General features: G+C 48.1%; 1 protein-coding gene across 5 annotated transcripts; it reads left to right on the top strand.

The window, feature by feature from the left end:
- The first annotated feature begins 530 nt into the window (after positions 1-530).
- UBN1 (ubinuclein 1) lies at positions 531-26,941 on the top strand. Of its 5 annotated transcripts, XM_074919165.1 has the most exons (18): positions 531-611; positions 1,116-1,541; positions 3,462-3,548; positions 4,502-4,597; positions 4,891-5,025; positions 5,632-5,735; positions 6,912-7,350; positions 10,064-10,134; positions 11,430-11,559; positions 11,780-11,898; positions 12,392-12,520; positions 13,408-13,551; positions 16,568-16,618; positions 17,788-17,830; positions 18,163-19,389; positions 21,330-21,582; positions 21,902-21,991; positions 24,554-26,941. In XM_074919165.1, exons 2-18 carry the CDS (start codon positions 1,302-1,304, stop codon positions 24,604-24,606), a joined length of 3,411 nt encoding a protein of 1,136 aa, XP_074775266.1. In that variant the 5' UTR covers positions 531-611; positions 1,116-1,301; the 3' UTR covers positions 24,607-26,941. The 5 variants fall into 5 exon arrangements, with proteins under 5 accessions (XP_074775266.1, XP_074775269.1, XP_074775267.1 ...); XM_074919168.1 differs by lacking the exon at positions 13,408-13,551; XM_074919166.1 differs by lacking the exon at positions 16,568-16,618.
- The last annotated feature ends 707 nt before the right edge of the window (positions 26,942-27,648 follow it).

The raw sequence follows: 27,648 nt of genomic DNA, 5'->3' as shown, positions 1-27,648 counted from the left end.
CTACATGCCTGAAGTTGTATTTAATTCTACGGAATTTAAACAGCCCTGGGCCCAAGAGGGGCGGGATGACCGCAGCTTCCCAGAGGCAGCGCTGTTCGTGTCGCTGATTTCTACCAGGCTCCACCAGCGCCGCTCTGGAAGTGAGGGGATGCGGGCAGCGGCTCTCAGAGCCTCGAAACAGCCGCCGCTGCCGCCCCCTAACCACCGGGGTTCACACCCCGCCCGGGTCCTCCCCACAGCACCCCGGGGGACGGTGGAGACGGCCACCCAGGCACGCGGCCTCACGCCCGCCGCGCCCCTACGGGACTCGACCCCCATCAGCACCACCCAAGCCGCTGCCGCCATCTTGCCCGCCCCTCCCCGCCGCCGCGCGGGGGCTGCCGGGACGGATCGGCCCCGGCAGCGGGGATAGGCCCGCCGTTGTCACGTGACCCGGGCAGGCCGTCGGGGCGCCGTTCCTCCGAGGCGTGACCGCGGCGGCGGCGTCGATTGGGCGCGCGGTGCGTGGCTTCAGCGCGAGGGCAGCGCCCCCCGCACGTGACCTGGGAGCGGGGCTCGGAGTCGGCCCGGGAGTCAGGCGGCGGCGGCGGCCGCTTCCCGCAGCGGCGGCGGTGAGCGCGGGGCGGCCCTGCCCCTCCCCTGCCCCCGCCCCCGCCCAGCCCCGCCGCCGCCTCCGCCCGGCCAGCGGCGTCCCGCGCTCCCCGCTCGGCACCAGGGCCCCGCTCCCCCTCAGCCCCGCGACCGGGGCTCCCTCCGGCGGCGCAGCCCCCCCGGGCCCCGCTCAGCCCCCCGCGGGTGCCGGGGCTGGGGTCGCTCTCCCAGGGACGGGGGTGTCGGTGCAGCGGGAGAGCTGCGGGCCGGAGCGGAGCCCTGGCCCGGGGCGGTGCAGCCCAGGCCGCCGTTTGTGCCCAGGGCTGCTGGGCCCTGTCCCAGCAAGTCTGGGGGGTTGTTTGGTTTCCTCGAGAGCTGCGTTTCCTTCAGCCCTGGGAAATGGAGCGGTGTGGTGTGAAGGCAGAGACCTGGGGGGGGAGAGAAGTGACAACATGGGGGCTGCCAACGTTGGAGGGAATTCTGCTTCGAGGATTGACTTATTTCTTTCTCTTTAATGATTGCAGCAAGCGCTAGCAGCACAAGCCTTTGTCATTTCTCAACAAAACTTCAGAATTAAATGAGTTGTTCCACTGCCAACGTCCTCACTTATCCTTAACCAGCCAGTGAAATCGTATCTGTGCAGCTGGGGCAGACCTTTTCTGATGCAATGGGAACTATGCCATGAGAACTGGTGAGACTTGGCCATAGCCATGACAGAGCCCCACAGGGTTTCGTTCACCACTCTCCACGGTCCACTGAGCAGCAGCTTCTTGAAAAGGTCTCGGAAAGATGATGGAGAGCAGCCCCAGGACTCTGAACCGGCAGCAACAGCTGTTCGCATCACACTTACTCTCTTTGAGCCAGATCACAAACGTTGTCCAGAATTTTTCTACCCAGATCTTCTGAAGAGTTCTCGAGGGAAAGTAAAAGGTGGTTCTTCAGGAGACAAGGTAAGCGTCCTCATGGCCTGCAGGGACCCTAGGTCATATCTGAAGATTTCAAAAGCTCTTTTCAGTATTGCTCTTTTCATGCTCTTTTGAGAGTTGGTCGTGTGTTAGCTGTGAGGTGCTGAGAGGTGGCAGGAGGCTGCTCGGGCATCGCGCAGGCAGGAGAGCCGCCGTGCAGGCAGGGGTTCTTGTGGTCAGGACACGCTGTCTCACTCCTTTGCCTTGGTTAGAATTTCCCGTTGGAAGGGTGATGTGTTGGTGGCAGAGTGTGGGGCGTAATGCTTGTTTAGTTTGGAACTGCTTGATGTAAAGTGAGTTTTGGTACCTGGCTTGCTCGCAGCTATGAGGAGCTCTCTTCCAAAGGGCGTCAAAGCAAGAGATGTTTCTCCAGTCTGTGGCTGTATCTTTTCTTGGGACCCTGTTCTACTTCCACCTTGGTGCTTGGCATCTCCTTCTGTGTGGTGGACGTGGTGCTTTTAGGTATTGCCTGACAATTGTGTTGACTTGTTGAAAGCGACTTTTCAGGATGTGAGGGCATGCAAACTTCTGTAGCATCTAAACGTTGTGTTTATGGGTGTTTTTCTGTGAAAAGAAAGTTGTTCTTTTCTACAATTCTACTTGTTTGTACTGTTGCTTTTCCGAACTGCTTAGCCATCAGATGATGGTTCATGCTGCTTGGGTTATTTTTTTTGGTGCTTGAGAGTTGAGAGAAGCAGAGACAGGTACAGAAGTAGCTGAGAGAGCACCCTTAGAATCATAGCATGGTTTGGTTTGAAAGGGACCTTTAAGAGTTATCTAGTCCCACACCCCTGCCACCGTTTGGCTGGGCAAAGCATTCACTGAGCCTCTGAATTTCAAATCTGACCATCATAGAATGGCTTGGGTTGAAAGAGACCTTGAAGATCATCTAGTCCGCTCCCCCTGCCATGGGCAGGGACACCTTCCACTAGCCGAGGTTGCCCAAAGCCTGGTTCAACCTGGCCTTGAACCCTTCCAGGGAGGGGGCAGCCACAGCTTCTCTGGGCAACTTGTGCCAGTGTCTCACCACCCTCACAGTCAAGAATTTCATCCTTCTATCTAATCTAAATCTGCCCTCTTTCAGTTTAAAACCGTTACCCCTCATCCTGTCCCTACACCCCTGAGTCCCTCCCCCCTTTCCTGTAGCCCCTTTAAGTACTGGGAGGCCGCTCTAAGGTCTCCCTGGAGCCTTCCCTTCTCCAGCTGAACCCCCAACTCTCTCAGCCTGTCCTCACAGGGGAGCTGCTCCTGCCCCTGATCATCTCTGTGGCCTCCTCTGGCCTCGCTCGAGCAGGTCCGTGTCCTTCTGATGTTGGTGCCCCCAGGGCTGGACCCAGCACTGCAGGGGGGTCTCAGGAGCGTGGAGCAGAGGGGGAGAATCCCCTCCCTCGCCCTGCTGCCCACCCTGCTCTGGGTGCAGCCCAGCACACGGTTGGCTTTCTGGGCTGTGAGCGCACGTTGCTGGCTCGTTTCCATCCACTAACACCCCCAAGTCCTTCTCCTCGGGGCTGCTCTCCATCCACTCCTCGCCCAGCCTGGATTTGTGCTTGGGATTGCCCCGACCCATGGGCAGGACCTTGCCCTTGGCCTTGTAGAACTCCATGAGGTTTGCATGTCCCACCACTCCAGCCTGTCCAGGTCCCTCTGGATGGCACATCCCTTCCCTCCAGCGTGTCACCGCCCCACACAGCTCGGTGTCATCGCTGAACTTGCTGAGGTGCCTCGATCCCGCTGTCCATGTCATTGATGAAGATATTACACAGTGTTGTACTAAATACTGTATTAAAGGTTGATTTGTCTGAGTTTCTGCCTGGATGCTCTAGTTGTGAGGGGTTTAATGCATGGGGTTTTAGTGGCACTGTGACAGGATTGATTCTGATGTTTTTGTCTCTTTTATTCCTACAGAAGAAAGACCCTGCTGATCCCTTTAATGATGATGAAAAGGAAAGGCATAAAGTGGAGGCTCTTGCTAGGAAGTTTGAAGAAAAATATGTATGTTTTTCTTCTTTCTATTACGTTATCCCTTGGACTGAGTAATGCTGTTGAGCTCTGAACCAGTAGTATTTAATGGTCATTGGCTGTTATGTTCCTGTTCTCCTGCAGTCCTTTATCTTGGCTGGAATGTGCTGTTTTCTGTGTCTCAGGGCTGTGGTCCACAAAAGTAGTTAAGATAAGTTCTTAAATCAGATGAAAGTCTGTTTAAAGTGAATGACGTTCTCACTTGTAGTGGCAAATAACTTACTGCAATTTATAAAATTTAATTTTCTTAAGCAAAAATTAATTTCTAGGCCTTGTCGCTGTGGCATGATGTAATCTGTCAAGTCTCCAAGTATGGTGCTCTGGTGAGTCTGCTGCCCTTAGGACCCTACTGCGCTGGGTAGCGTGAGAGATGCAGATCTGTCCTACCCATTTCCTTGCAGTTCTTCCTCTCGCTTCTCTTCTGTAGATGGCAATAAATCTGTGTACTGTTTTACAACTGGCTCTTTTGGATAGCAAGTTGCTGTATTGTCTTATACAAATTTGATGTATGGGTCACCCTACTGCACTGTGTGTAGGTGTGATGCATGTAGTACTGTTTGTACTGACTGTGCAGTAGTTATGGAAGAACAGTCATCTCTGCACTGTCAGAAATGTTGAAGGGGGTGCAGACGCAATTCAACATAACGTCTGCTGGCACAAAGTCAGCCTGTCTGGCAGGTCAGCGTTCTGTTACATTTGGCTGTACCATTTCTGGTTCTGTATGACAAGGCCTAAAACTTCATTTCCATATCCTGAGATTACAGTATGATGGGAGTTAACACTGGTTTGGTTCTGCTGCTGCTTGGGGCAAAAATGATCTCATTCCCTTTTCTGTACTGAAGCCAATGTCAGTGTCCTGTGTCAGGGCTGTCCCTGTGGTAACTGGAAAAGAAAGATGAACACCCTGTCAATCTTTTACTGCTTAGGGTGGCAAGAGACGTAGAAAGGACCGCATTCAGGACTTGATCGACATGGGGTACGGCTACGACGAATCTGACTCCTTCATCGATAACTCTGAAGCAGTGAGTACGGGGCGGGTTTGGGTGAGGGTCAGTGAGGGTGGGTAAAGGCAGCTGCCTGCGGGGGCTGAGCTGGGGCTGGGGGAGACCCTGCACTGGGTGCGGGCCAGGAGTGTGCCGGGGCTGGGGCTCGAGAGCTGGGGAACCGAGTGGCAGGAGGTGGCTGGTTAGCAGGTGTCCGCAGCCCCAGCTGTTCTTGGGGGAGCAAAAATCCTGCTGCATTCTTCAAGCGGCTCAGCTATGGAACAAAGGAACAAAGCTTATGGTGCCAACAGATTGTTCTCTGTTATTTCCAGTACGATGAGCTTGTTCCAGCTTCTCTTACTACAAAGTATGGAGGGTTTTACATCAACTCAGGAACTCTGCAATTTCGGCAAGCATCTGAATCTGAAGATGACTATGTTAAAGAGAAAAAGAAGAAGTGTCCCAAGGTCAGCAGCCAGCTTTGTCATTTCTTTCCTCTGTTAGATCTCAGAGGGTTTGTTGCATGAAAAGTCTGTTGACATTCGAAGCAGAGCGAGATCTGTGAAGTGGTGTGGACAGAATCGGGATGAGCACTTGAAATCCCATTCTGCCCCTGTACTTGATAGTAAAACGCAGCATGTCTGCCCTGGATGGCTCTGGTGGGGCTGCCTGGTTCCTAGAGGAGAGGTGACAGCAGCCACTTGTCACCCTGAAAAGTCACTTGGCATTATGGGGATGGAGAAACGAGTGCTTCTCTTTGGTGGCCACATCTGTGGAGAGAGCCCTGTTTTCATAACGCCGATGAAAGGCAGCTAGAAGGGGAAGCAGCAGGAGCACTTGGCATCCCCCTATGTTGGTGGGATTGTCTCTGGCGTAAAAGCCGGGTGCGCTGTGAAACGTTGAAGACTCTGTGTACCAGAAGCACGGTGAGAGATGTCTGGGGCTTGGGTGAATGTGTGCGGTGGGGAAGGAGCTGTTCTCCACTTCTTGGGAGAGGGCCCAAAGTGGCTCCGGGGTTGCGGGTGGCGTTGCAGGAGAGGCTTTGATTGTGACTTGCTTTTAACCCTCTTCAGAAGCGGAAATTGAAAGATGGAGGTGAAAAAATGAAGAAGAAGAAAAAAGATGATTCTTACGACAAGGAAAAGAAATCCAAAAAGTCCAAGTTTCCAAAAGCTGGGTAAGGAGAAGGAGGAGGAGGGGTTGCTTGCTGCTCGACATCTTGCTTCAGGGTTGCAGGTGGCATTTGTTACCCTGCAAGCAGTAGCTGTTGCAGTGTGGGGTGGCTTGAGTGCGTGCTGCATCAACAGCAGCAGGTAAAACTGCTGCCAAAGTGCGAGAGAAAAGGCAGCTGATGATCAGGTAAGGAGCAGAGCCCCACAGCAAGAGCAAAGAGGGGCACAGCCAGCTGCAGTGTTGGTGTTCCTTGGAGCTCTGTTTAGTCTCTGATGGTAGGAACAGAGTCTGGAGAGCCTGAAGAGAAGGATACTGAGTATTGGATCAAAGTTGGGGGAGGAAAGGCAGGCAGCAAGGGCATGAACTGGAGCTCTGTGTGTCAGGCTGGCAGGGAGGAAGAGGTTAGCAGGCCATGGGTGTCCACAGCAGAAAGGCAAGTTGTATGTTGCTGCTGTCGCTGGGTAATCTTTTGTACTCCTGACCAGTGTATTTCTTGGATGAGTGCGCAGGATTTTTTTAGAGCTTTTCTCCTTTTGGTCTGTAAACCTGAGTAGTTATTCTTGTTCTGAGTCTTCTTGTTCTGTTGGTCTTTCCTTGCACGGTTCTTCTGGCCCCTCTGTTTCAGTGTCAGTATCTGTTGCTTTTGACTCTTTTCCTACATTTTCCTCCTAGATTTTTCCTTCTTCCTGTAACTGTTTTTTGGGATTTCATTTTTCCTGCATGGTTCTGCTTTCTGGCAACACAAACCCACGTCTGATATGGTACCATCAGTGTATGATTCCTTTGTAGCAAGCAAGGAAAAGAATTTGCTTTCCTGGTTTTAATGGTCAGAAAACATCAGGCTGCTGTCACGCTAACTCTCTCTTGCTTCAGTGCCTCTGCACTGGTTGTTTGTGCATTTCCCCATCTTCCTTGCTGGAATAATGCACGTAGCTAAATAAGAGCATAGGTTTAAGCTCCATCACCTCTCTGCAGTGAGGAAAGTCAGCCTTCTCTTCTCAGAGCTGAACAAGTGGGACCTTAAAACCTTAAGAGACCGTAGAGTATTTTCCCTGGTGTAATTGGTTAAGGGGCTCAGGCTTTGCAGGGGATTGGTGCATATGGCTGAAGTGAACTGGGGTGAAGGTATCCTCCTCTTTTCCCCTTCATCTTGTATGCAATTCACTTTATTTGTTTACAGATTTACGGCGTTAAATGCAAGTAAGGAGAAGAAGAAGAAGAAGTACTCTGGCGCTCTTAGTGTCAAGGAGATGCTGAAGAAGTTTCAGAAGGAGAAGGATGCTCAGAAGAAAAAAGATGAAGAGCAGAAAGTGGTGACTCCTTCACCAGCAGAACCTGCAGCCCCGAGGGAGGCAGAGGGGATGCCTGACCCTTTGCTCTCGCTCTTTGGCCACGCCAGCGATAACGACCTGCTTCAGGCAGCGACAGCTATGGACTCGTTAACGGACCTAGACCTGGAGCGGCTCCTCAGTGAATCCCCAGAAGGGAGCCCCTTTCCTGATGGGGAGGACGGGAGCGATCCGATGGGGATGGGCTTGGAGCAGGATTTCAAGCAGCCGCCATCCCTCCCGGAGGGCCTGCCCGCCCCTTTAGAGAAACGCATCAAAGAACTGGCTCAGGTATGGCTGTTTGTTGTGGGGCAGTAGGATTGTGTGGCTGCTGGAGGGGGGACAGCTCTGCGGGGTTTGTGTGGCTTCACCCCAGGAATGAGCACGCTTCAGCGGGGGATTTTTGCAGTGCCATGTGTCACCCAGTTTTCTCTTACGGCCAAGTCACTTTCTTGAATGCCCAAATGGCAGGTAGTGTGAAAGTCTTTGCCCTTCTTTTCTATTGAATATTAACACCTGTCAGTGTGGCTTCTTTACCTCTCTTGGCAAAGTATGGACCTGACGCAAGAGATAATATCCAAAGTCAATTTAACATGAATTAATTTAAGATGTGAATTAATGAGGCTGAAGGACAAATTCGACTAATATTTTTAATGTCCTGTGGTGTGCAGTGTTCTCTATGTAAAGTAAGAGAGTGCAGCTGGAAAGCAGTACCCGTTCTGTAGGGTGAGAAGGTGTGAAAAGCCCTGTACATGGGCCTTGAGGATTTGTTAGAACCTTTTCCCATGTCACACACAGGCAGATGCCTTCACTGAGGCATGGGTACAATTTGGCATCTCCCACGCTGGAGCTGCATCACTGGCAACTTGGGTTCTTTATCCATTTTTAACATCTCCGTGTTGGGGTACTGTTTAGGGAGTGAAATATATTAATTTCTAGAAGGGTGATCCCACATCTTTTCACTAGTAGCTCCTCCTGCAGTTGGACTCCTGTGGGACTCGCCCATCTTCTCCAAAATGTTGTGATGTGTTTTGGGAAGCGCTGCTCTGGAGAAGTGGGAAAAGCACTGGGTGCTGCTCAGGGATCCCTCTCCTGGCACGTCGAAGAAGTGCACTTTTAGAGTTGCTGTGGGGCTTCTCTGGGGTGAGGGCTGTCACCATCAGCCTGTCAACAAACGCTCAGATATTTTGTTCCTGCTACTAGTGTTGTTTTTAAACATTGATTTTTAAGTCGTAAACAATGCCCTTAGACCTCTGCGGTGGTGTGTGTTCTGCCTGCTGGGGCACATCAATTTCAAGTGGCTGTTACTTAAGCATCTCTTACTTCATTAACTCCTGTTACTAAGGGTAGGCTTCTGTTAAGGGTAACTGTGTTCTGCTGAGAAATTTTAAGTGTGTATAGTGGTGGTGAGCAGATGGGAGAGAAGGAGGAATTGAAGAAAGTATTGCCACAGCTGATAAAAATAATGGGTTCTTCATGGATGTTTCTATTTGCTATTCAGGTTGTTAACAGAAAACACTGAAGCAGCTGTTTCTGAACTATAACTGAGTTAAAGGAAAATGTTACAGAGGTTCCCATGATACCAAGTTAATTGTTATGTTGCTGTAAGATAGTGTAGACTAGCAGACTACCCACAGATTTTCCTGCTTAGATTTTCCTGCTGCTGTGTCTCTTGTTGCTGGACTCTGTATGTTAAGAAAAGAAACCAAGGAGGAGAAATACAAGATTTAACAAAATGAAGCCTTTTGGTCAGTTAGGATTTTGGGACATGAACTCTGCTACAGGTGGGAATGAAGAGGTGCCATACGTCTGTCTGGGAGCCAGGTCTCTTCCATCCCAGCAGTCAGGAGCATCTTCTGAGTTAAATGGAGCCTCCAGGCATTTCCTCTTCTACTTGAACTGATTTAACTTTAACCCCATCCTTCCTAAAAGAATTTTCCTCTTGAGGAGCCTCTTTAGCGTTAAGCCTTCTCCTTTGATATCAGCAGCTGTCTGTGACCTGCTGTTGACAGGGAGGAATGTACACCTTCTGGGCATAAATTAATGGCTTGCCAGTCTCAGCCTTGGAGTGTGAAATCAGGGGATTTCAAAATCATGCTCTTGTCTCCTGACCTCTTTTTCCATGCAAGGCATCACTAACTTGATACGGTGCCTTGTGGTGAATGTTTACATCCCCACTCAGAAGAGACTGAAAGCTCTTGGCAGTTTTCTACTATCTCATTCATCTCTTGGAATTATTTTCCCAGTGGACATATTTTTCATGGGTGTGATTTTTTGGGCAGTGCTGTGTGTGCTGCAGTCATAGCTCAGGAAGCTTCCTGAACAGGATTTTTTTTTTTTATTATTTTTTTTATTTTTTTTTTAGTTTCCATGGTGTTGATTGGAAATAACACATACCCTCTGACTGTTACTCTTTCTGTTGATTTCTTGGCTTGGTATCAAGACTGATCTTGAAAGCTTGGTGATAAGTATCCCGGACCCTCATTAAACACGACTAGGACAATCTTTCCTGTTCAGGGACAAGCTCTCTGATCATATTACTCAACCTAACAGCTCTAATGTGAAGTTAAAACCATGCTCTAGAACTGTCCCTTCTCCCCACGGGCAGTATGCCAAACAAACCAGTTACCACCAAGCCATCTCCTTGGCCCCATTAAATGGGGGAATGTTCACTCCAGCGTAGTAACTCCATACACTCAACTCCAGTGCATCTGGACAGGAGAATACAGAATGGGACGGTCTGCCCACTGGTCTTACCAGTTCAGATGGCAGAGTTGGGCTTGAACTGAGGAGGGGTAAGAGGAGAGGACACAATCTCTCTTCTGTCTGTAGACTGTGGCAGCTTTTAGCCCATCAACAGCAGGTAGCTGGTGCAGAATTTGGTGGAAGAATAAAACTGTGCCTTGTTTTACATTATTTCTGAAGTGGTGTAAAAACACTTGATTGCTTGTGCCTGTCTGTATTTGTGAACTGATGATGACTTGTGTTATTTGCTGATTTCCAGGCTGCCAGAGCTGCGGAGGGAGAAGGCAAACAGAGATTCTTCACTCAGGATATCAACAACATCATATTGGAGTAAGTGCTGCCAGGAAAGAAGAGGGGGAAAGGAGAATATTAGGCAGAGCATTTTTCGTAAATTCAGGAGCAGGTTTAGCAGGAGTTGTGGGGGTGGCCTTATACAGGTCCTCCATGCAGAACATGCCTAGGATAACATGGAAGTCTCCTAGAAATGGCTTTCAGTTGAAATAATGATGTAAAACTGAGGTAGCAAAATGTTGGAGGGGATGTGTCCAGGCCTCCTGTTCTCATGATGATGCTTGAGATCTGTGTGCTTAAATTTGGTCACTTGACCTGTGATTGCAGCCTGATACAAGATCAGTAATCTCTCCCTGTCAGAGATGTCAGGCATGTTCTTTGCTGTCTAAGTTGTATGCTGTATGGAATATTTTCTAACTGGGATAAGGCTGCTGTGGTCAACTGGTTTCTGTGCAAACTGGAGGAAATCCATTACTGCTCTGTGTTTTTGATTATGGAATTACAGTGTTGCTTCACGCAGCTGTTGATAATGGCTTCATTCTTCTGCAAGTGCCTGGAGAAGGCTGATGAATGCACACAGCTTTGTGATCATGGCAGTGTAACAATACTTATGCAGAGGATTTAATTTCATTAAGGTTTATCAAGGCATTTGAAGGGAATTGCCAAAGGGAAAATTAGGAGTCTGTTTCCCTCTGGTTTCCAGTGGTGATTATCACCTTTCAGCTCTCCAGTGCTGACTGCACAAACAGTCCTAATCTGTTGTCAAACTGATAACTTTAACCACATTCAGAAGAGATTTAGATAGATTTGTATGACTGCTATAGAATCAGTTAGGGGTTTTCCCACTCAGTCACTGAGAAGTGACTTAAAAAAATAGTCTAAGTTATATATAACTGTGTAGATGAGTTTGACACACACTGAACTCTGTAACCCACTTGCTTGAAAGTAAGTTCAAACCCAAGGGATAAAGTTTGATTCTATATTATCTTGAGTTGGACCGCCATGATATCTGATATAAGCAGCGTGTACCTCTTATTTCATTGCCTGACACCCCTGCACTTCAGCTGCCAGGAAGAACTGCAGAATAAAGGAGACTGCTGACATCCTTCTGTTCCTTTCCCAGATACCCTGACACTAGATTAAAAGGCATAGCTTGGGGTAAAGGGCTTGAGTCTGTTGATTTTACAATCTAAGGAGCCGTCATGTAGTTTGGCTTGTACTTTGTCCCTCTCTCCCTGCCTCCAGCCCCCCAGGTTGCCTCAGAGTCACGTTTATGTTGCTTAGAGAACCCCTGCCCAGTCCCTGGTCAACGCCGTGTTTGTCTTGTTCTTCAGCATAGAGCTGCAGACCCGGGAGCTGAACAGCCAGATCCGCTCAGGGGTGTATGCCCACCTGGCTGCTTTCTTCCCGTGCAGTAAGGACACTCTGGTCAAGCGTGCCCGTAAGCTTTATCTCTATGAGCAGGTGAGTGAGTTGGCAGCAGAGCCCTGTCTCGTGTGCCCGTAGCCCCTGAGCTGCAGAGCACAGTTGTTGTCTCCGTGACGTGGTGGTGTCCTCCGCCCAGCCCGGTTCAGGCAGCACGTCTGGTGCGGCTTCGGCACTGGCAAGGTCTGACCTGCCAGACTGGGGTGTCTCGGCTGGAACAGGCCGTGTGGAACCTGAGTCTGTTCTGTGGTTGCTCCAGGGTGGCCGATTGAAGGAACCTCTGCAGAAGCTGAAGGAAGCCATTGGAAGGGCCATGCCAGAGCAGTTGGCCAAGTACCAGGAGGAATTCCAAGCCCATACTCAGGCCAAGTTTGCCAAGTAAGCTCCTCATTTACTCATTGTGCATCTGTAGCCCTTCTCAGCAGGTTCCCTGTGAGCTGTAGGCTGCTCTCGTGAAGTTTACCGCCTATTTTTGTTCTGTAGTAAGAAATTTCTGATGGGCATTAATTGGCCTAATTAAACTGTGTGCATTCTTTGGGCTATCTGCGGTGATGCTAACCACAGACAGCATCACTGGTGGGACCAGAACTTGACTGAAGTGTTTCACTCCCGTGTGAGTGTGTCTTTAAGAACATGGCAGTCTGAGAACAGTAAGGCTGGATTAGTCCTGTGGCCTCTATTACACAAGATTGGGAGGTTTCCTACCTTGAGCACTTAGCTCAGCTTGCCCCTAAGCAAGAAATTTTAGGCCCTATTCCCATGTGTGTGTTCTCTTTGACTGTTTAGACCTCTGAACAGTGTTGTTCAGAGATAATCCTGTCCTTGAATCTGCAGGACAATGACCTCCACATTATCACTATCTCCATTTTAGGATGCTGGAAGAGGAAAAGGACAAAGATCAGCGAGATCGAGTTTGTTCTGATGATGAGGAGGATGAAGAAAAAGGAGGGAAGCGTGTCATGGGGCCGCGAAAGAAATTTCAATGGAATGATGAAATCAGGTTTGCATAATTTAGATATTAAGTAAACCTGTGACTTGCTCTGTTTTATGCAGTTGGAAGTGAAGCATTTCAGTATCTGTATCTTGTTTTCGGAGCAGCGCTATCATCTGCCTCGTTGGAGGTTTGTGACAGACTGTGCTGTTTATGGAAGCCACTATGGCATTTATAAAATCTCACCCTTATATACATTGCAAAATTAAGCTGATTTCAGGCACAGGCCAACTCTGAGGAAGTGCTAAGAAGACGGACAGATCTTTGGGAAAAGACGGATCTCGGCTGATGTGCTGAAATCCTACAGACTAGACTCTTCCCAAGACCAGATTCTGGTTGTGAAAGCAGTTACAGCTAATGGGGTTTGCTGCCCCTGGCACCCAGGGGTCTGACAAGGAACAGACTGCTGGGTGAAGGGGAGAGTGGCAAAGGATAGAATGAGAGTCAATCCTGCTGTCATCTCCATCTTATCCTGTAACAAATTGGAGTACTGCTCCGTAGATGGCTGATTCATTCAGAACAGAGGAAGCTTCATTTCCTGCCTTCTCATGGCCTCTCGGCATGAAGGTCTGCGGAGAGGTTCAGTTCTGCGGTTGTTGATGACGCCTGTAATCTGTCACTGGTTTTCTACCTCTGCTGTTTCAAGAGGTTAAAACGGGAAGGGGTAGCAAGGCTTTTCTGCCCTGGCGCATCAGTGTGCGTGCACACAGCGAGCGAGAAACGTGCCTTTCCCTTCCTCTTTCTTGCGGAGGCAGTGCAGGGTCGGTTTTGTTGGCAGGGTGCTGTGCAGAGCCAGGCGTGTCTTGGCGTATTTATCCAGCCCTGGCTAGAGAGAATGACCTCCAACTGGGAAACTGAATCCACGTAACTGTATTTGAAATCTTCCTGTTCTTCAGGGAGCTGCTTTGCCACTTGGTGAAGATTAAGTTGGATGGTTATGACCTTGACAAGAATAAGGCTCAGTCTCTAGAGGATTATGTGAAGACCTTCCTAGATGGCGAGGTGAAGCCCCTTTGGCCGAAAGGCTGGATGCAGGCCAGGTGAGCAAGAATCGAGTTGTACTCCAAGGATTCCTTGTCCTGAGGGACCTCAGAAGGTCACTAGTCCTACCCCTGCTTCAGGAATGGCTAGCTTCAAAGTTAGATCAGAGCACTCAGGGCCTTGTCCTGTGGAGTTTTGGAAATCTCCAAGGATGGGGATTACCACAGCATCTCTGGCCCCTTGTTCTGGTACTTAGTCATTCTTTATTAAGTCTTTTCTTATTATTTTCAATCAGAATTCTCCTTGCTGCACTGAACTGAATATTCCCTCTTTTTGCTTTTTACTGTGCACTTTTGAGAAAGATCTGGCTCCATCTTCTTCGTGGCTCCCCGCCCCCTCCTCACTCTTTGTGTAGTGGAAGAGTGCTGTTAGAGCCCTCCTTGATCTTCTGATTTTCCAGCTTAAGCAAACCCATTTCCCTCAACCTCTCCTTGTCTGTCATGTGTCCCTGTTCCTCAGCCATCTTAGTGGCTCTGGACTGTCTCCAGTTTGTCAACATCTCTCTTGTATTGCGTGGACCCTCAAACTGGATGCTGTATCCAGATGCGACCTCATAAGTGCAAATAGAGAGGAGTAAGCACTTGAACTGCTGGCTGTGCTCTTGCTAATACCTGCCAGCATATAGTTAACTCTCAACAGTGCAACCTTGCAGCAGCAGCTCACGTTCAACTTGTCTGCCAGGCCCCACGGTTCCTTTTCTGCTACATAGCCAGTTGGCACCCAGCCTGTGTTGCTGCGTGGGGTTATTCCATCCCAGCTGCAGGACTTTGCATTTGTCTTTGTTGAACTTTGCAAGGTTTGTGTTGGCCCCTTTCTCCAGCTCCCTGTGAACGGCAGCCCTGCCCTCCAACATATTCTCTCCCCTCCCCCCATTTTCACATCACCCTCAAACTTATTGAGAGTGCAGGCTGTGCTGCCCTCCAGGTTGTAAATGACACTGTTGACTAGTCTTGGCCCTTGTATTGACCTCTGATGGATGCCACTGGCAGTGACAATTTACAAGGTGGAACTGGGACTGAGGTGAGGCTGACTGGCCTGTAGTTTCCCGAACCTATATTACCAAGGATCACTTTGTAATCTGTCTCATGAAGAATACATTTTTCAGACACTTTGGGAAGTCTTCCCTAGAGAGTTCCCCAAAGAAAGCAAAGTGGAAAGTTTTAGGGGCTTATGGACTTGCACAAGACACACCAGAGAGTCAGCAGAGTAAGTAGGAATTTGGTGTGGTTTTCTTTACCCTTTCTGGTGTCTTCACTGCTGTTCCCTGCTCTTTCACGCCCTCCATCATCCATGCCATTGAGCTGGCAATTGCAGAGCACCATACAAATTGCAGAGTCATTCTCCCGAGACTGTCATCAGCTTCTGGCCTGCTTTGTTTTGCTCAATAGTTTTAAAGAAAGGACAACTGTACAGTCCTACTGCTGGAATCTCTATCTCTTTGCATTTAAAGAGCTGGGCAGCGCTGTTGTCTTCTCTCTGCTGAATTTGCTTTTTGGGTTTCATGGGAGATAAAGGAAAAAGTAGGTACTAGTTCTTAAGAGCAGTAAGTGTGAGTAGCACTTTACAGATCCGTTTGGAAAGGTTCACAGCCATTTATTGCAGTTGCATGTGCACATGAAGCAGTGATGTGCATGGTTGTAGTGTGACGTTGGCATTAGGAGGTGGGTGCAGATTCCTTAGTTAACAAAAATATTGCCAGTTTGAGGGTCTTAGCTTGCCAAGTTTTAAAAACTCTTTTCATTAAATAAAAGGAAATGAAAATATTTTGCCCCTAGTTTGTAGGTGAAACTATTTTTAAGCATACAGATATTCACCTAAGACTCACTGTAGGAGGGCCTTCCAGTGAAGTTAACTGCAGAATTAACTGAATAAAAATGGTTGTCCCGGTTGCTTTCCAGTGGCTCGAGGACAGTGATTTCTCCTGCAGGGACTTGAGGGAGTTGGAATTGATGATCTTTATGGGTCCCTTCCAGCTCGTGATATCCTATGACTTTGTGATTTGACAACAGAGAGTAGACTGACAGCTGCACAGAAGGGGAGGGGAGGGACTGGCAACACTAGAAGAACTGTAAACAGTTTTATGGTCTGGTCAGCTTGATTCACTGTCATTGTGATCACAGACGTTCATCTTTAAGAGGAACTCAAAGATGGACAGAGTAGCAACTTTGTGTATGAGTTCAGAGAGGCCCTGCCATGATCCTCTTTTCTCAGTTATCACTAAAATGCTATTAACATAATCTAGGGTTAAAATAAGCTTGCTTTTTAACAGAAAAGGGATGACAGAAGTCTTTGTCAAGCTGTTAATAGCAGATGGGAAGCATATTCCATATGCCAGTACTGAAGGTGTATTTATAAGCTTCTCACCCTGACATCTAAGGTGGCAGGTGAGTGGCAGCTGTTTTAGGTGAAATAGTGTTCGTGTGAGATTCTGGTTTACTTCACCTCGGTAGTAAAGGAGTTTGGATGAAGCTCTGTTTATTGGTTGTGGTTAGTTAATTGTTACAGAAATGGTTGTGCTGATTTAAGAAGTCACCTCAGCTGTTTGCTGGGGACGCGAAGGCAACAGAGCACGTGACGTGCGAAGGCTTTTCATCCACGTTGCTGTATTTGAGGCAGGGGAAGGTAACCTCTCTCCCTTGAAGTTGGTGAAGAGCTGTTGTATGATCTGCCAGCTCTTGGATGAGCTGTAGCAGCAGTAACGCCCAGCTTGAATAATCGTACTGCCTCTCCAGTTGGCTGTCAGCTTTTTAAGCTGGCAGAGCTTTTTCCTTAGTTTTTGTCCAACAACTGCCTTAATGGCCTTTCCAGCGCCTACAAGCATAGCTCCCCAGAGAGGAAATTGTGTGGGGGAGTTCAGAAGGATTTTCCTGGAAAAAGGATGAATATTTGTTTGCTCTCTGTGGTTTTAATTTCACTAAGTCCCCTGCTGTACTGTGCAGCTCTGTCTCCAGTGATCCCAGCTGCTCTACTGGGTCTTGCTGGATATCACTTCTCATTGCTCTCTTCCCTTCTTAGGACACTGTTTAAGGAGAGCAGGCGTGTACATGGACACCTCACATCAGTCCTGTGAGTATCGCGCAGCATTGCTTTGGAGTGATAACTGGTGAACTCCGCTCCCTGGGGCCTGGGTGGATCACGCAGGAGCACCTGAACTTGGCTCCCATCAGATAGTTTGGCGCTGCTTCATTTGGGGAGTTCTAGGGAGAGTAGCTGTTTCTGCGTGACATTTCCCACCAACAGCCTTCCTGAGGTGCTTTACAGTAAGCTCAAAGATAAGAACTTTGAAGCCAGGTCGCCTCCTGGCCTTGTTCAAGAGTCTGGAGTCAGGCCTCTGTGCTAGTCCCGGGGAGGCAGATCAAGGTAAAATGGAGTGTGATGCCGGCACTGTGATTATTGCTACCTGTTCAGTCAGTCCTTACTGGATTCTGGATTCCCTCTTTCTTGTTGCCTGGTTAAAGGAGGGGTACAGTGAGCTCAAGCTAGTGAAGATGGGTGCAAACAGGCTTGTGGGTGGCAAACCGAGACAGCCATTGGAATCCAGCTGGGCAGGTGCTTTAATGCCAGAGGGTCTCATGGGTCTTGCTGGCAGTTGATAATAGATGATGATACGGACTTAGGCTGATGTCTGTTTGACAGACGGTCCTGTTCTTGGCACTGGATGAGCAAGGGGAAGTGTGAGAAAGAGTATGAAATAGAGTGTAGAGTCATCCTTCCCTCAGCCATGCCATTCCAGCAGTTCAGGGATGTCTTGTACGAGAGATTGCATCTGACCAGACCAAATGATCTATTTTCTGTGAATTTGGCAGATGCTTTTGCATCCTTGATGTCTTCTGGGACCCTAAATGAAATGTGTAACTTTTCTCCAAAACAGTCTCTGTATCAGTTTCTGTCTGGGTTTTGCTATAGTTAGGTCAGCAGTGGGTTCCTGTAGTAGCTCCTAGCCCTGCAGCCGGTGCAGGATGTGTCTGTTGAGTGCTTTCACTGCTCTGCTACCATTTCAAGACTCTGCTCCGCTCCCTAATTCATTCCCCTGTGTGGGAGTCGGGGCTTCCTAGAGCAGCAACTAAATGTCACACAGTTTTGGATCCTAGCAACCTGAGATGCTGCCTCTGTTCCCTCGGTTCTTTGCAAAAGACTCAGTGGATCATCTTTAACAGGGCCCAAGTGTGCTCCCTAATTGGATGCTTCCCTGGGGTATTCAGTGATCTGTGTTTCTTTTGTCTCCCTCAAAACAGGGCGAAGAAGAAAGTTATAGCTCCTGCTAAGGTGAAAGTGAAGGTGAGTTCTTTGTTTTCTGGTTCTCATGGTTGACATATACCAGGATCAGGTGACTGCAATCTTAAATCCTGTATTTGACCCTTGTATCTGTACATTAGGTACAAGGAAGTTCTATTGTGAAGTAGCTCTAGTCAGTATTGGGCTTGAAAAACCAGCTAGAACAGCAGCTAAAATTGTTGGCAGCAGCAGCAGTTGGGAGGGGGGTGGTGGGGTGACAGGCACAGAACATGCTTATTGTGCCTCTTATCCCCAGATTTGGAACCTTCCCTTCCCTCTTCACAGTGAACCCTGCTTCTGTTCTGACTCTGCCTTCTCCTGTGATTTTGTTCCAGGAATCTTCCTGCAAGCCAGATAAAAAGATGTCGGTTTCTGTTCCTTCAGTGCCCTCAAGCAGCACCTTAGCTCTGTCTTCAGAGCCCCAGGGAGGAGCTCTGGGCATCAGTGCCCAAACCAGAGAACTCTTGTCCCTTGGGACAACCCAAGCGTCCAGCAGCACTGGCACTCCTGCTACCTTCATGGATGACTCCTTGGATGAGGACTTAATTCATAATCCCACTTCCTCCCTTGAAGCAGTTTCCAAGGAACTGGCTGTGCTGAACAGCAGAGCAGGAGGGAGCCCTGACTTTACTCTTCCTGGAGCTCCAAAAGCTCCACCAGAGAAGATCCCAAGTCTTGCATCCTCAGAGGAGAAGAGGACATTTCCAAAGTCCAACCCTTCCCCTACATCATCCTCTGGTTCCCTCCAGTCTCCTCTAAATTTCCTGGCTGAGCAGGCCCTGGCATTGGGCCAGTCTTCTCAAGACAAAAAGACAGAGAACTCGAATTACAAAGAGCTCTCCTGCCAAGCCTCCCCCAGCAAAATCATTCCCGATGCACACCAGACTAAACAGAAACACCACAGCCTGGTCCGGCCAAGCCATGGGCCTCAGACCTCCACCCCAGTGCCGGGTTCTCAGGTGAAGGTCTTTCACTCAGGCAGCCAGCTACAGAAAACTTTCACCTCCCCGGCTCCGTTTGTCAAACTGCAGAATCCCAAGTCCTCCTCCCCACTGCCCCAGCGCTCCCTCCTCCAGCAGGTCAAGTCATCAACCAAAGCTCAGAGCTTCCATTCTTCTGCATCACCAGGCAGCACCCAAAACTCCAGCAGCTCCCACAAGAGCCCAGGCTCATCCTCATCATCTCTCAGCTACACAGGAAAGCACTCAAGTGGCTCTAGCTCTTCAGGACAATCTTACAAATCGGCCTTCATTTCTGGTTCCCTCTCCAAGCACGGGGCTTCTTCCAGCAGCTCCTCATCTGGAGCTTCTGCAAACCAGGGCTGCTCTTCTGGGAGCTTGCTGCCCAGTGTGCAGACTCCTTCCTCGGGCCAGGCCTCCAGCCGCCCCTCCTCAAGCTCCTCAGTGAAGAAGACGCCTGTTTCGCAGAAGCTGACGCTGGTGGCACCTCCTGGAGGTTCAAATGGAGATTCTAGTGGGGGCACTCAAGGGGTGGCCAAATTGCTGACCTCCTCCCTAAAGCCAGCTGTTGTTAGCAGCACTGCATCTTCTACCTCTGTGCCGGTAAGCAGGGATGTGCTGGCCCAGCCTAAAGCCAGGACACCACGTGGCATTGTGTCAAGCTATCTCTTACCTTGTTCAGACCTGCCGTAAAGTTATGACTTCCAAAGCATGTCCTGAAATTCTTGAATGACTGTCTGGATTGTGGCTGCTTAGGCTAGGAAGTCTTGGCCTTTGTCATGGGCTTTCACTCCAGAATTTAAGCTTTCATTTTCAGCTTAAAGTAACAGCTAAGCAAAATACTGTGGTACCTTCCAGACTGCAATTTTGGCATAGGCTGTGTAATGTTTCTGCCCTGACTTTGCAAGTTATGGGGACAGCAGAGCTCCCATTTGGGTCAGGAGGAAGTGCAGTAAGGCATGTTATCAGGAGACCTAAAAATCATTGCATAAACTAAAATTATAATGACCAATTTGTGGTTAATTAGTTCTGCAAAACTGGCCTTTCTTAAATTATCATAAGTAATTTTAATATTATTGCCACTTTTTTCATGACTGACCTTTAGAATAAATAACCTTTGGTACTGGGCTGTGAACTCAAAATGCCTGCTCAGCTTTCTTTGGTGGTTATCTCTGTCCACTTTCTGTTGCTCGCTGGTTACTCCCATAAGCCACTGAAGTGATATTTGGAATCAGCTCACTATGGAATTCAGGGTCTGAGTTCATTGGGATCTAATGTCTCATGAAGGACTCCTGGGTTACCGATACAGACTTGTGTTATTCAGCCGTTGTATTTAAAGGTATAAGCGCCTTAATTTTCATTTGTAGCAAAAAAGTAATCATTCCTGACACTGTTGTACTGCTTTGCTGTTGGCTGCTTATACTTTGACTTCTTTTGTGGCATGTGGAAAGAGCAGGGCAATTAAATGAGTATATTCAAATGGGCCTGAAAGTCATGTACTGCTCAGCTCATGTACCTTGTCCGTTACTGAGATGGAGAGCTGAGGAGCATTCCCTGGTGGTGGGGGATCTCAAATCCATGGGAGAGATCTCAAAGCACGAAACCTTGGTGGCTTGAGTTGTCAGCAGCTGCCAAAAGTGAGTAGGAAGCATCCTCCCTGGAACTCGCATCTTCTGCCTAATGGAGGCACAGTTCCAGAGTAAGGAAACAACAGAGGGAACTCCAGTGCAGTCACGTTTAGAAGAGTGTAGCGTCCAGCAGTGGGGTTGCCAGTGTCCTGGTGTCATGGTTTAAACCCACCCGGCAGCCAAACACCACGCAGCTGCTCGCTCCTACCCCCACCTGGGGGAGTGGGAGGCAGTTGGAGGGAAACAGGTAAGGAAACTTGTAGGTTGAGATAAAAACAGATTAATAATAGAAATTAAACCGAAAAAATAATAGTAATAATAGAGAATACAAACGAGTAATGCACAATGCAGTTGCTTACCACTTGTCGACTGATGCCTAGCCCATTCCTGGCTAGTGATCCCAGAGAAAAGAAGATCTCAAAATTGCAATCCTGGAAGTGAGAGGGTGAGCTTCCCCGCCAACCCTCATGTATATACTGAATATGACATTATATGATGTGGAATATTCCACTGGCCAATTGGGGTTTGATGCTCTGGCTCTGCTCCCTCCCAGCTTTTTGTGCACCTGCGCACTGGCAGGCCATGGGAGGTTGAAAAGTCCTTGATTTTTTTAGCAACAACTAGAAACATGTGTGTGTTATCAACATTCTTCTCATATCAAATCCCATACTGAATCCAAAGCACAGCACTGTTCTAGCTACTAAGAAGAAAAATGAACTCTTATCCCAGCTGAAATCAGGACACCTGGGCACCTCCAGATGGCCTCAGGGGTTGGCAGCTCTTGGGCCCTGGCTGTGAGGGTGCTTCTTGCAAGGAGGACTTTCTGATTGCTCCATGCGTTGTAGTTCTTTAAATATAAATGGTGCTATGTCTCGGTTTTCCCACTGCTGACTGACCTTTTCTCTTGCTTTTCAGAAAGGAACTAGTGGAGCTGTGCTGCTAACAAGTTCTTCCTCCTTAAGTGTACTGGCTCCATCCTACAAGTCCAGCAATCCAAAGCTGCCAGCTGCCCTGAGCTCCACCCCATTAGGTATTATCTCTCCTATTCATTCCTTCCCTCTTCATGTCATCTCCTTCAGTTCAGACTCCTCCCCAAAAGCAGGAGTATCAAAGGATGCAATAGTTACGGGACCTGCTCCAGGAACTTTCCACCATGGCCTTGGCCACAGTGAGTATCCTCCCGGTCACGCATGTGTGTGTTACTTGTGCCTGTGCTGTCAGTGACAAGAACGCCAGTGCTCTGCCATGTTAAACCATTGCAGACCAACTCATCTCTCTTGCTGTTGCTTCGTGCTGTAGTTCATGCGTTTATATCTCCAGCGGTTGCATTTGGAGAACCTTGGGCACATCCCTATAGCCAGCCCAGAAGTCCCAATGGCTGGAAGCTGAGCTATAGGCTAACTGCTGCAGCTCCTCTGCTCATTTCTGTCTTCGATGTATATTTGTTCCTTTTTTTTCCCCTCTCCTTTCTTTGTTTTTCTCTCTAGGTCTTCTAGCTGGCTTGCACTCCAGCCCCCACCATGCAGCGCCACTCCCACATTCTGCCCTGTCCACTCATTTACCGCAAAGTTTGCCAGGTAACTTGTCAGATGGTCGTGTTTGTCCTCTGCCTCGTGAGTCATCCTCTATCCCAGCAGATACTTCCTCTAGGGGTGAAAGCGAAGTGGTTGTCTGCGTTGTCTGACAGGCGCAGCGGTTGCTAAAGCCCGTGGCCTCCCTGAGGTGCAGAGCGAGGCGTAGCTCTCTGTGTCCTTGGCTGTTTAGTTAGCCAGGGCAAACTTGGGCGTTTGTGGAATGATGAGCCCTCGGTGCTTACAGCAAGTGTTGGTTCCTGGAGGTACTCGGCTTTGCTGCTTGCATCATGGTGAAGAATTATCCTGCCAGGATTAAAGCTGTGCATGTTTATGCACAGTCTGCCAGGACTGCCCAGGAATGAATATTCTGGCTCTGTGGAGTTTTGTTACTGGTGACCTATATAAAATGTGTCAGACCAGAATGTCTTGTGTCTGTGCACTGAGCTAATTGCCTGCATCTCTTTTGTGACAAGTTTGTAGTGTAAATGGAGACTGCTTTACTTGGTGTTGACAATGTGATGATTTTGCAGTTAAGCCTGTTCCTGCCCCAGTTTGATGCCTGCAGAAGCAATGCATAAACCAAGAAATTTCCAAAGAACACCTTCTCTGTTTGTAAATGGAGTCCTGCCTGGTGGGCTGTGAGTGTGTGTAAATACGTAGCACTGTGGAGGAAGGAGAGAAGTAAGGGGGATCCATGCAGCATTCAGAAAATTGAAACACAAGGCCAGCAGATTGGGCTTTATCTGCTCCAGGGAGTCGCTTATCCCATTGGTAACTGCTATTTCTGCTTTCTTGAACAAGTGTTCTTTAGCAGTTCAGTACCACTGTCTTAGTACCTGCTGCTGTTGTGATTGTCTCACTGGGCAATACAAGCCTGATTTAGGAGTGGATGTGCATGATACTGTGGCACTAAGGCCATCGGATGTGTGGATAACCTGCTGGAGTTAATGTGGCCTCCTGTAGCAGTCGTGGGGTAAAATGCCCTTGTCTGCTGAGCACAGAGCTTGCTTGCTGAAGAAAGAAGAGAGTGCCGTGCACTGGTGAAAATTCAAAGAATTTGTTGTCTTTGCTTCTTTTGCTGAAGTTTGTCTGAGGCAGGTTGTTACGTCTCTCCAGTGCGGTGGAGCAGGAGGTGGTACTAGCAGCAACCACTGGTGTGACAGACCCTTCCTTCCTCTTTGTCAATACACAGTTACTGGAGAGTGAGATGATTGATTTTGGTTTGAACATGGGGTATGAACTGTAATCTGTGTCACTGAGGAGTTCTCTGTCCTGTTATTTGAGGGAATTTAGAGTGGTTACTTCTCTGTTGCTTATAAAGCTTATAACAATGTTTCGATGAACTGCTGCTCTTAAGCAGGACATAGTGCCAAAATCTGCAAGTAGACAAAAGGTGACTAGGAATAAGTGAAGAAAAACTGACCAGTGAGACAGCTTTGGCCCGGACCTGCTTTCTCACTTGCTGTTTTCACACAGAGATTGGGGATGGAGCTTAGTGCTGTCATCTCTGGGAACATCAATTGTGGTGCTTTGTAGAAGAACACAGATATTTAAATGACCACCATAATCTTAAAATGTGTTAATTTTTTTGGTGGCATAAGCTATGGTTGGCTGTATAAGCAGGTGGCCACAGCTGCCTTGTTCTGTCTGAAAGCTGTGAGGACTCTGGTGTGTTGGGAGGTTGCTACAAATGCAAGGAAACCTTGATGTCTTAAATGAAAATGCTTATACTGGCATTTGTCAAAAAGTGTTTGAGCAAGGAGCATCCAGTGCTTGCTTGTGTATTGTCACTGTGGCATTGGCTGGTGGAGGTGCCCATGTGCTGGTGCTGTGGCAAAGGCTCTGACTGCTCACTTTAGAAGTGTGACATGCTGGGGCTGAGCTCTTGCATGGAAGGAATTGTCCTTGGCCTGGAGAAGAAGCTGTTGCTACGCTGCTTAGTGCCACTGCTGCTTAACTGCAACATCTCAGTACACCCATTTGTTCATCGCAGTCTGATGGGAGTTTTAGTTGCTCCTAGAAAACTTCTACTTCTTTAAACTTCCTTCCTTTTTCTCTCTTCAGTGCATTTCTCTTTTTCCCTCCATGTCTGTTCCTTTCTGTTCCTTCAGTGGATTCCTATGATTCCTGTTGCTATCAGTCGGCACCTAATGCCTTCATTAAACAATGGCAAAGGTGTACTAACAGTGTTATTTTAAACCACCTTTAAGTGCGAGGCAGCCAGTACCATGTATTTCTAGTTTCCTAGATGGGAGACATGGTGGGGTGGCTTTTAGAGAAGGGCAGAGCCTAGCTAGTCAACCAGCAATCTGAGTCCCTGCTGTGGTGCTTTTGCTGGGAGGCCACAGGAGACCCTCAGTGCTTCCCGTGTCCCTTACTCAGGTGCAGAGGCAAGGCTGCTCCCAGTTGTGAGATGTCTCCGAGCACATCCTTGCACCCCTTGACTCCTTGGTGCTGGAAGGGAAAAGTAGGTCTTTCTGTGCAGAGATCTGGCTGCCCCAGCTGCACGCAGCTCCGTGGAGCTGATGCCAAACCTCCTTCCCACTTGGTTTTATTTTCTTTCAGATGCTTCTCAGCTTCACGGCAAAGGGTCCAATGCACAGCAGCGCAAGTTGTGACGTCTGCAAGGAGGGGAGCTAGAGCACACATAGGAGAAAACCAAGAGGAACAGGTCATGAACTTTGGATACCGGCTGTGTCTTTTTTTTTTTTTTTTTTTTTTCTTTTTTCCTCACGACAACTGGAGAGACTGAACCACAACGAGGAACTCATTGGTGCGTTTGTTCAGAGGCTTTCAGAGCTAAGCCCCACACAAAGGGCCACCTTGAGCCATGCCCTAATGAGAGAAGCATTTTGTAGCACTGTTTTATTGCTGCTGCCCTTCACGCATTCCCTGGCACTGGCAGGAGCTAGAACTTGCAGGGAGATGCGGGTGGCTTGGCTTTCTTGCGGTGGATTCCCACCCACCTGTGTCTGTATCTGCCAAGTACCTCCAAGTCCAGTTACCTCCTTGGTCTCCCAGTGGAGGGTATGAAAGGTGCTTCTTTCTTCTGCTTTGGATTTACTTGGATAATTCTAGCACTGCCAGTGCTTTCTGAAGACATTTGACTAATTTTCAACTGTACTATATAACTGTGCTACAGTTAATTGGAGGACTTAACATTTCCTGTGTGGTGAATCTAATGAACCACCTGATGTTCCCCTCTGGAGGAGAAGGAAGACTCCTTAGAGAGACACTTTTAGATGCAGTCATTGACTTTGAGAAGTCTACTTCTTTTGGATTTTGGATTTTTTTTTTTTCCTCCAAAGGGATGCTTTTTTCGTGTTCAGTTTTATCCTCATTACCATCGAATGCATTGGATTGAATGGGATACTTCTCGGCATGTCACATGTATAGGAAGACATAATTCCAGTGCCTTTTATGGTGGAGCAAGAATGGACTAGTGACACACATTTCAGCCCTATTTTATGTGCTCCTCAACCCTTTTTTAATCATTCTGTATTTAAAATGTATTCTGTTTTATTTAATAGAGCTTTTTATGGTTGCACATCAAAAAAAAGCTGCACTGTTTGGACTTCAATGGTGTCTTGGTGACTGTGAACACAGTACCAAATCCAGCAAGAGCACCAGTTCTTATCCGAGTTTGTGCAAGCGGGTTCCAGACCCTCCCCTAAAGCCATTCTTTCCTAGGGTCGTCAGTTATGATCTCTTTGGTGGGCAGAGGGAATAATCTAGATAACCAAGGTCACTATTAGTCAGATGAATTCCAGAGAATACTATTGCTCTTCTCGATGATTTCTGCACTAGGATCATGTGCTTGTCACAGCTGCAGGAATGGGGACCCTCTAGAATCGGGGTGTGTCCTTTTAATTTTTTAACTCTTAGACCTAAATACTTCCCCTGAGCACACCCTTTCCATCTGTGCATAGCTAAGGGCAGGCTGTGGTCCCAACTGAACTTCATGGGTTTTGATTTTCTGCTCTTCCCCCAGTCTGCCTTTTCTAGGGCCCCCACAGCCACATCTGAATCGTGCAGTAGTAGCGCTGATCCGCATAGGCTTTACTGGTATTTCAAGGAAAAGCTTGCAGCCTTCCTTCTTGAGCTTTGGGGAAGGATGCTGACACTGAGTATACCAGCAAATATCTGCTTTAGTTTTCCCCATTTTTGGTAAGATCCAAGACGGACTGTTTTCAATTTGAGCTGATACATAGTTTCCCAAGACCAGTGCATTGTTTGTATTTTTTAAAAAAAAGCAGCTCAGATTTAAAATTTGTTTACAGAAAATACCTAGGTTGTAGCAAAAGAGCCAAAGACAGAACTTGTGTAATTAAAACTAAGCACAGCAGTTATTGATGGACTCTGAGCAGTGGATGTTGCATGGTTCCCGTTGAAGGCCTAATCCTGAGAGGTACTTTGCCCCTTCAACTTCCCATGGTAGCTGAAAGAGCGTTCAAACACCTGGCAGGATAGGGACTCAGCGAGTGACTCGAGGTACTGGTTCTACTCCCTCTCTTTGCTTTCACTTGAATGCTTCTGCTGGGAAGCACCCGTGTGCGTGGCCAGAGCAGAATGCCCTCCTTCTAGGAATTTAGCGAAGCCTCTTGCCTCAGGGAAATGTTTATTTGGTGGAAATTCTGTGGGATATTTTTTTTCTTTACATGCTATAATGAATGAGTGAATGGTATGGAGCAGAGTCGCAGCAAGGCAGAACCATGCAGAGATCCGACACCTGATGGGGAGCCAGGAGTCTGGCATCTCTGCCTTGGTGAGGCAACTTGCAGCGCTGTTGTGACAGTGTGGGGAGGCGAGGCTCCCATGGCACTTCCTGAGTATGGCAGTTCCTTTCGGGTGTAAGAGCTGCGGTTTACTATTATATTTTTTTTTTTGTGTGTGTTGGGACTGTCTTGCTGAAGATGGTGGGGGTGGTATGAAAACTGTTAATCTTGTACAGAACAACTGAATAAATTGTTTCAAAGTTTCCAAAATGCTTTTTTCCATCTCCTTACCTCTAGTTTCGTGACTTGCTTTTCAAGAATTTGTGTTTCAGCTTGGATGATCATCTCTTGATCATCTGTTTCTTGAATGAGTAATGAATTATTTACTGTTTTAACTAAACTGTTACGTGGTAAGTAAATCACAACTCTGTTTCTAGCCATTGTGGTGGTAGAATTGCATATTTTCATTCAGTGTGCTCCTGCTGATGCTTGAAGTTGACATCTGGTGGAAAGAACGTGGGGTTCAGACCCTGGAGCAACGGTGTGATCCTGCGTGATCCTTTCATTCACAAAGGTAAAATAAGGGTGTTAATCCCCAAAGCCAGTATGGATATGCAGTGAATGCTTACAAGTGCTTTTGCTGATGGCGGAGTTTACTGGGGTTCGGGTATTAGCCAAAATTCAGGAAAATGGAAATGAATGTACTCTAGATGTGGAAGCCCCTGGTACTATCCCAGCGTAATTCCCTCTTCCTGCAGCTGCAGTCCCATTTGTTAGTGCAGCTCACTCCCATCTAATGCTGCTAATTAGTCCCAATTCTAATGGTGATCCAGCAATTTCCCTCTTGGAAAAGAGTCACCAGCTAGAATGAACAGTCTTATTTTTTAAACTTTAACTCCAAAAGAGTATCTTTCTGTAAAGCCAAAGATGAAGAGACTGCCATAA

Source organism: Athene noctua, chromosome 15, assembly GCF_965140245.1.
Source record: "Athene noctua chromosome 15, bAthNoc1.hap1.1, whole genome shotgun sequence".
Classification (NCBI taxonomy): domain Eukaryota; kingdom Metazoa; phylum Chordata; class Aves; order Strigiformes; family Strigidae; genus Athene; species Athene noctua.
The sequence above is the reverse complement of the archived record's forward strand: the minus strand, read 5'-3'. Positions and strand labels throughout refer to the sequence as shown.

Coding starts and splice junctions, on each gene's coding strand:
- UBN1 (XM_074919165.1), top strand. CDS start 1,302: ATGACAGAGCCCCACAGGGTTTCGTTCACCACTCTCCACGGTCCACTG. Junction 7,351..10,063: donor GCATCAAAGAACTGGCTCAG/GTATGGCTGTTT, acceptor GCTGATTTCCAG/GCTGCCAGAGCTGCGGAGGG. Junction 19,390..21,329: donor CATCTTCTACCTCTGTGCCG/GTAAGCAGGGAT, acceptor CTTGCTTTTCAG/AAAGGAACTAGTGGAGCTGT.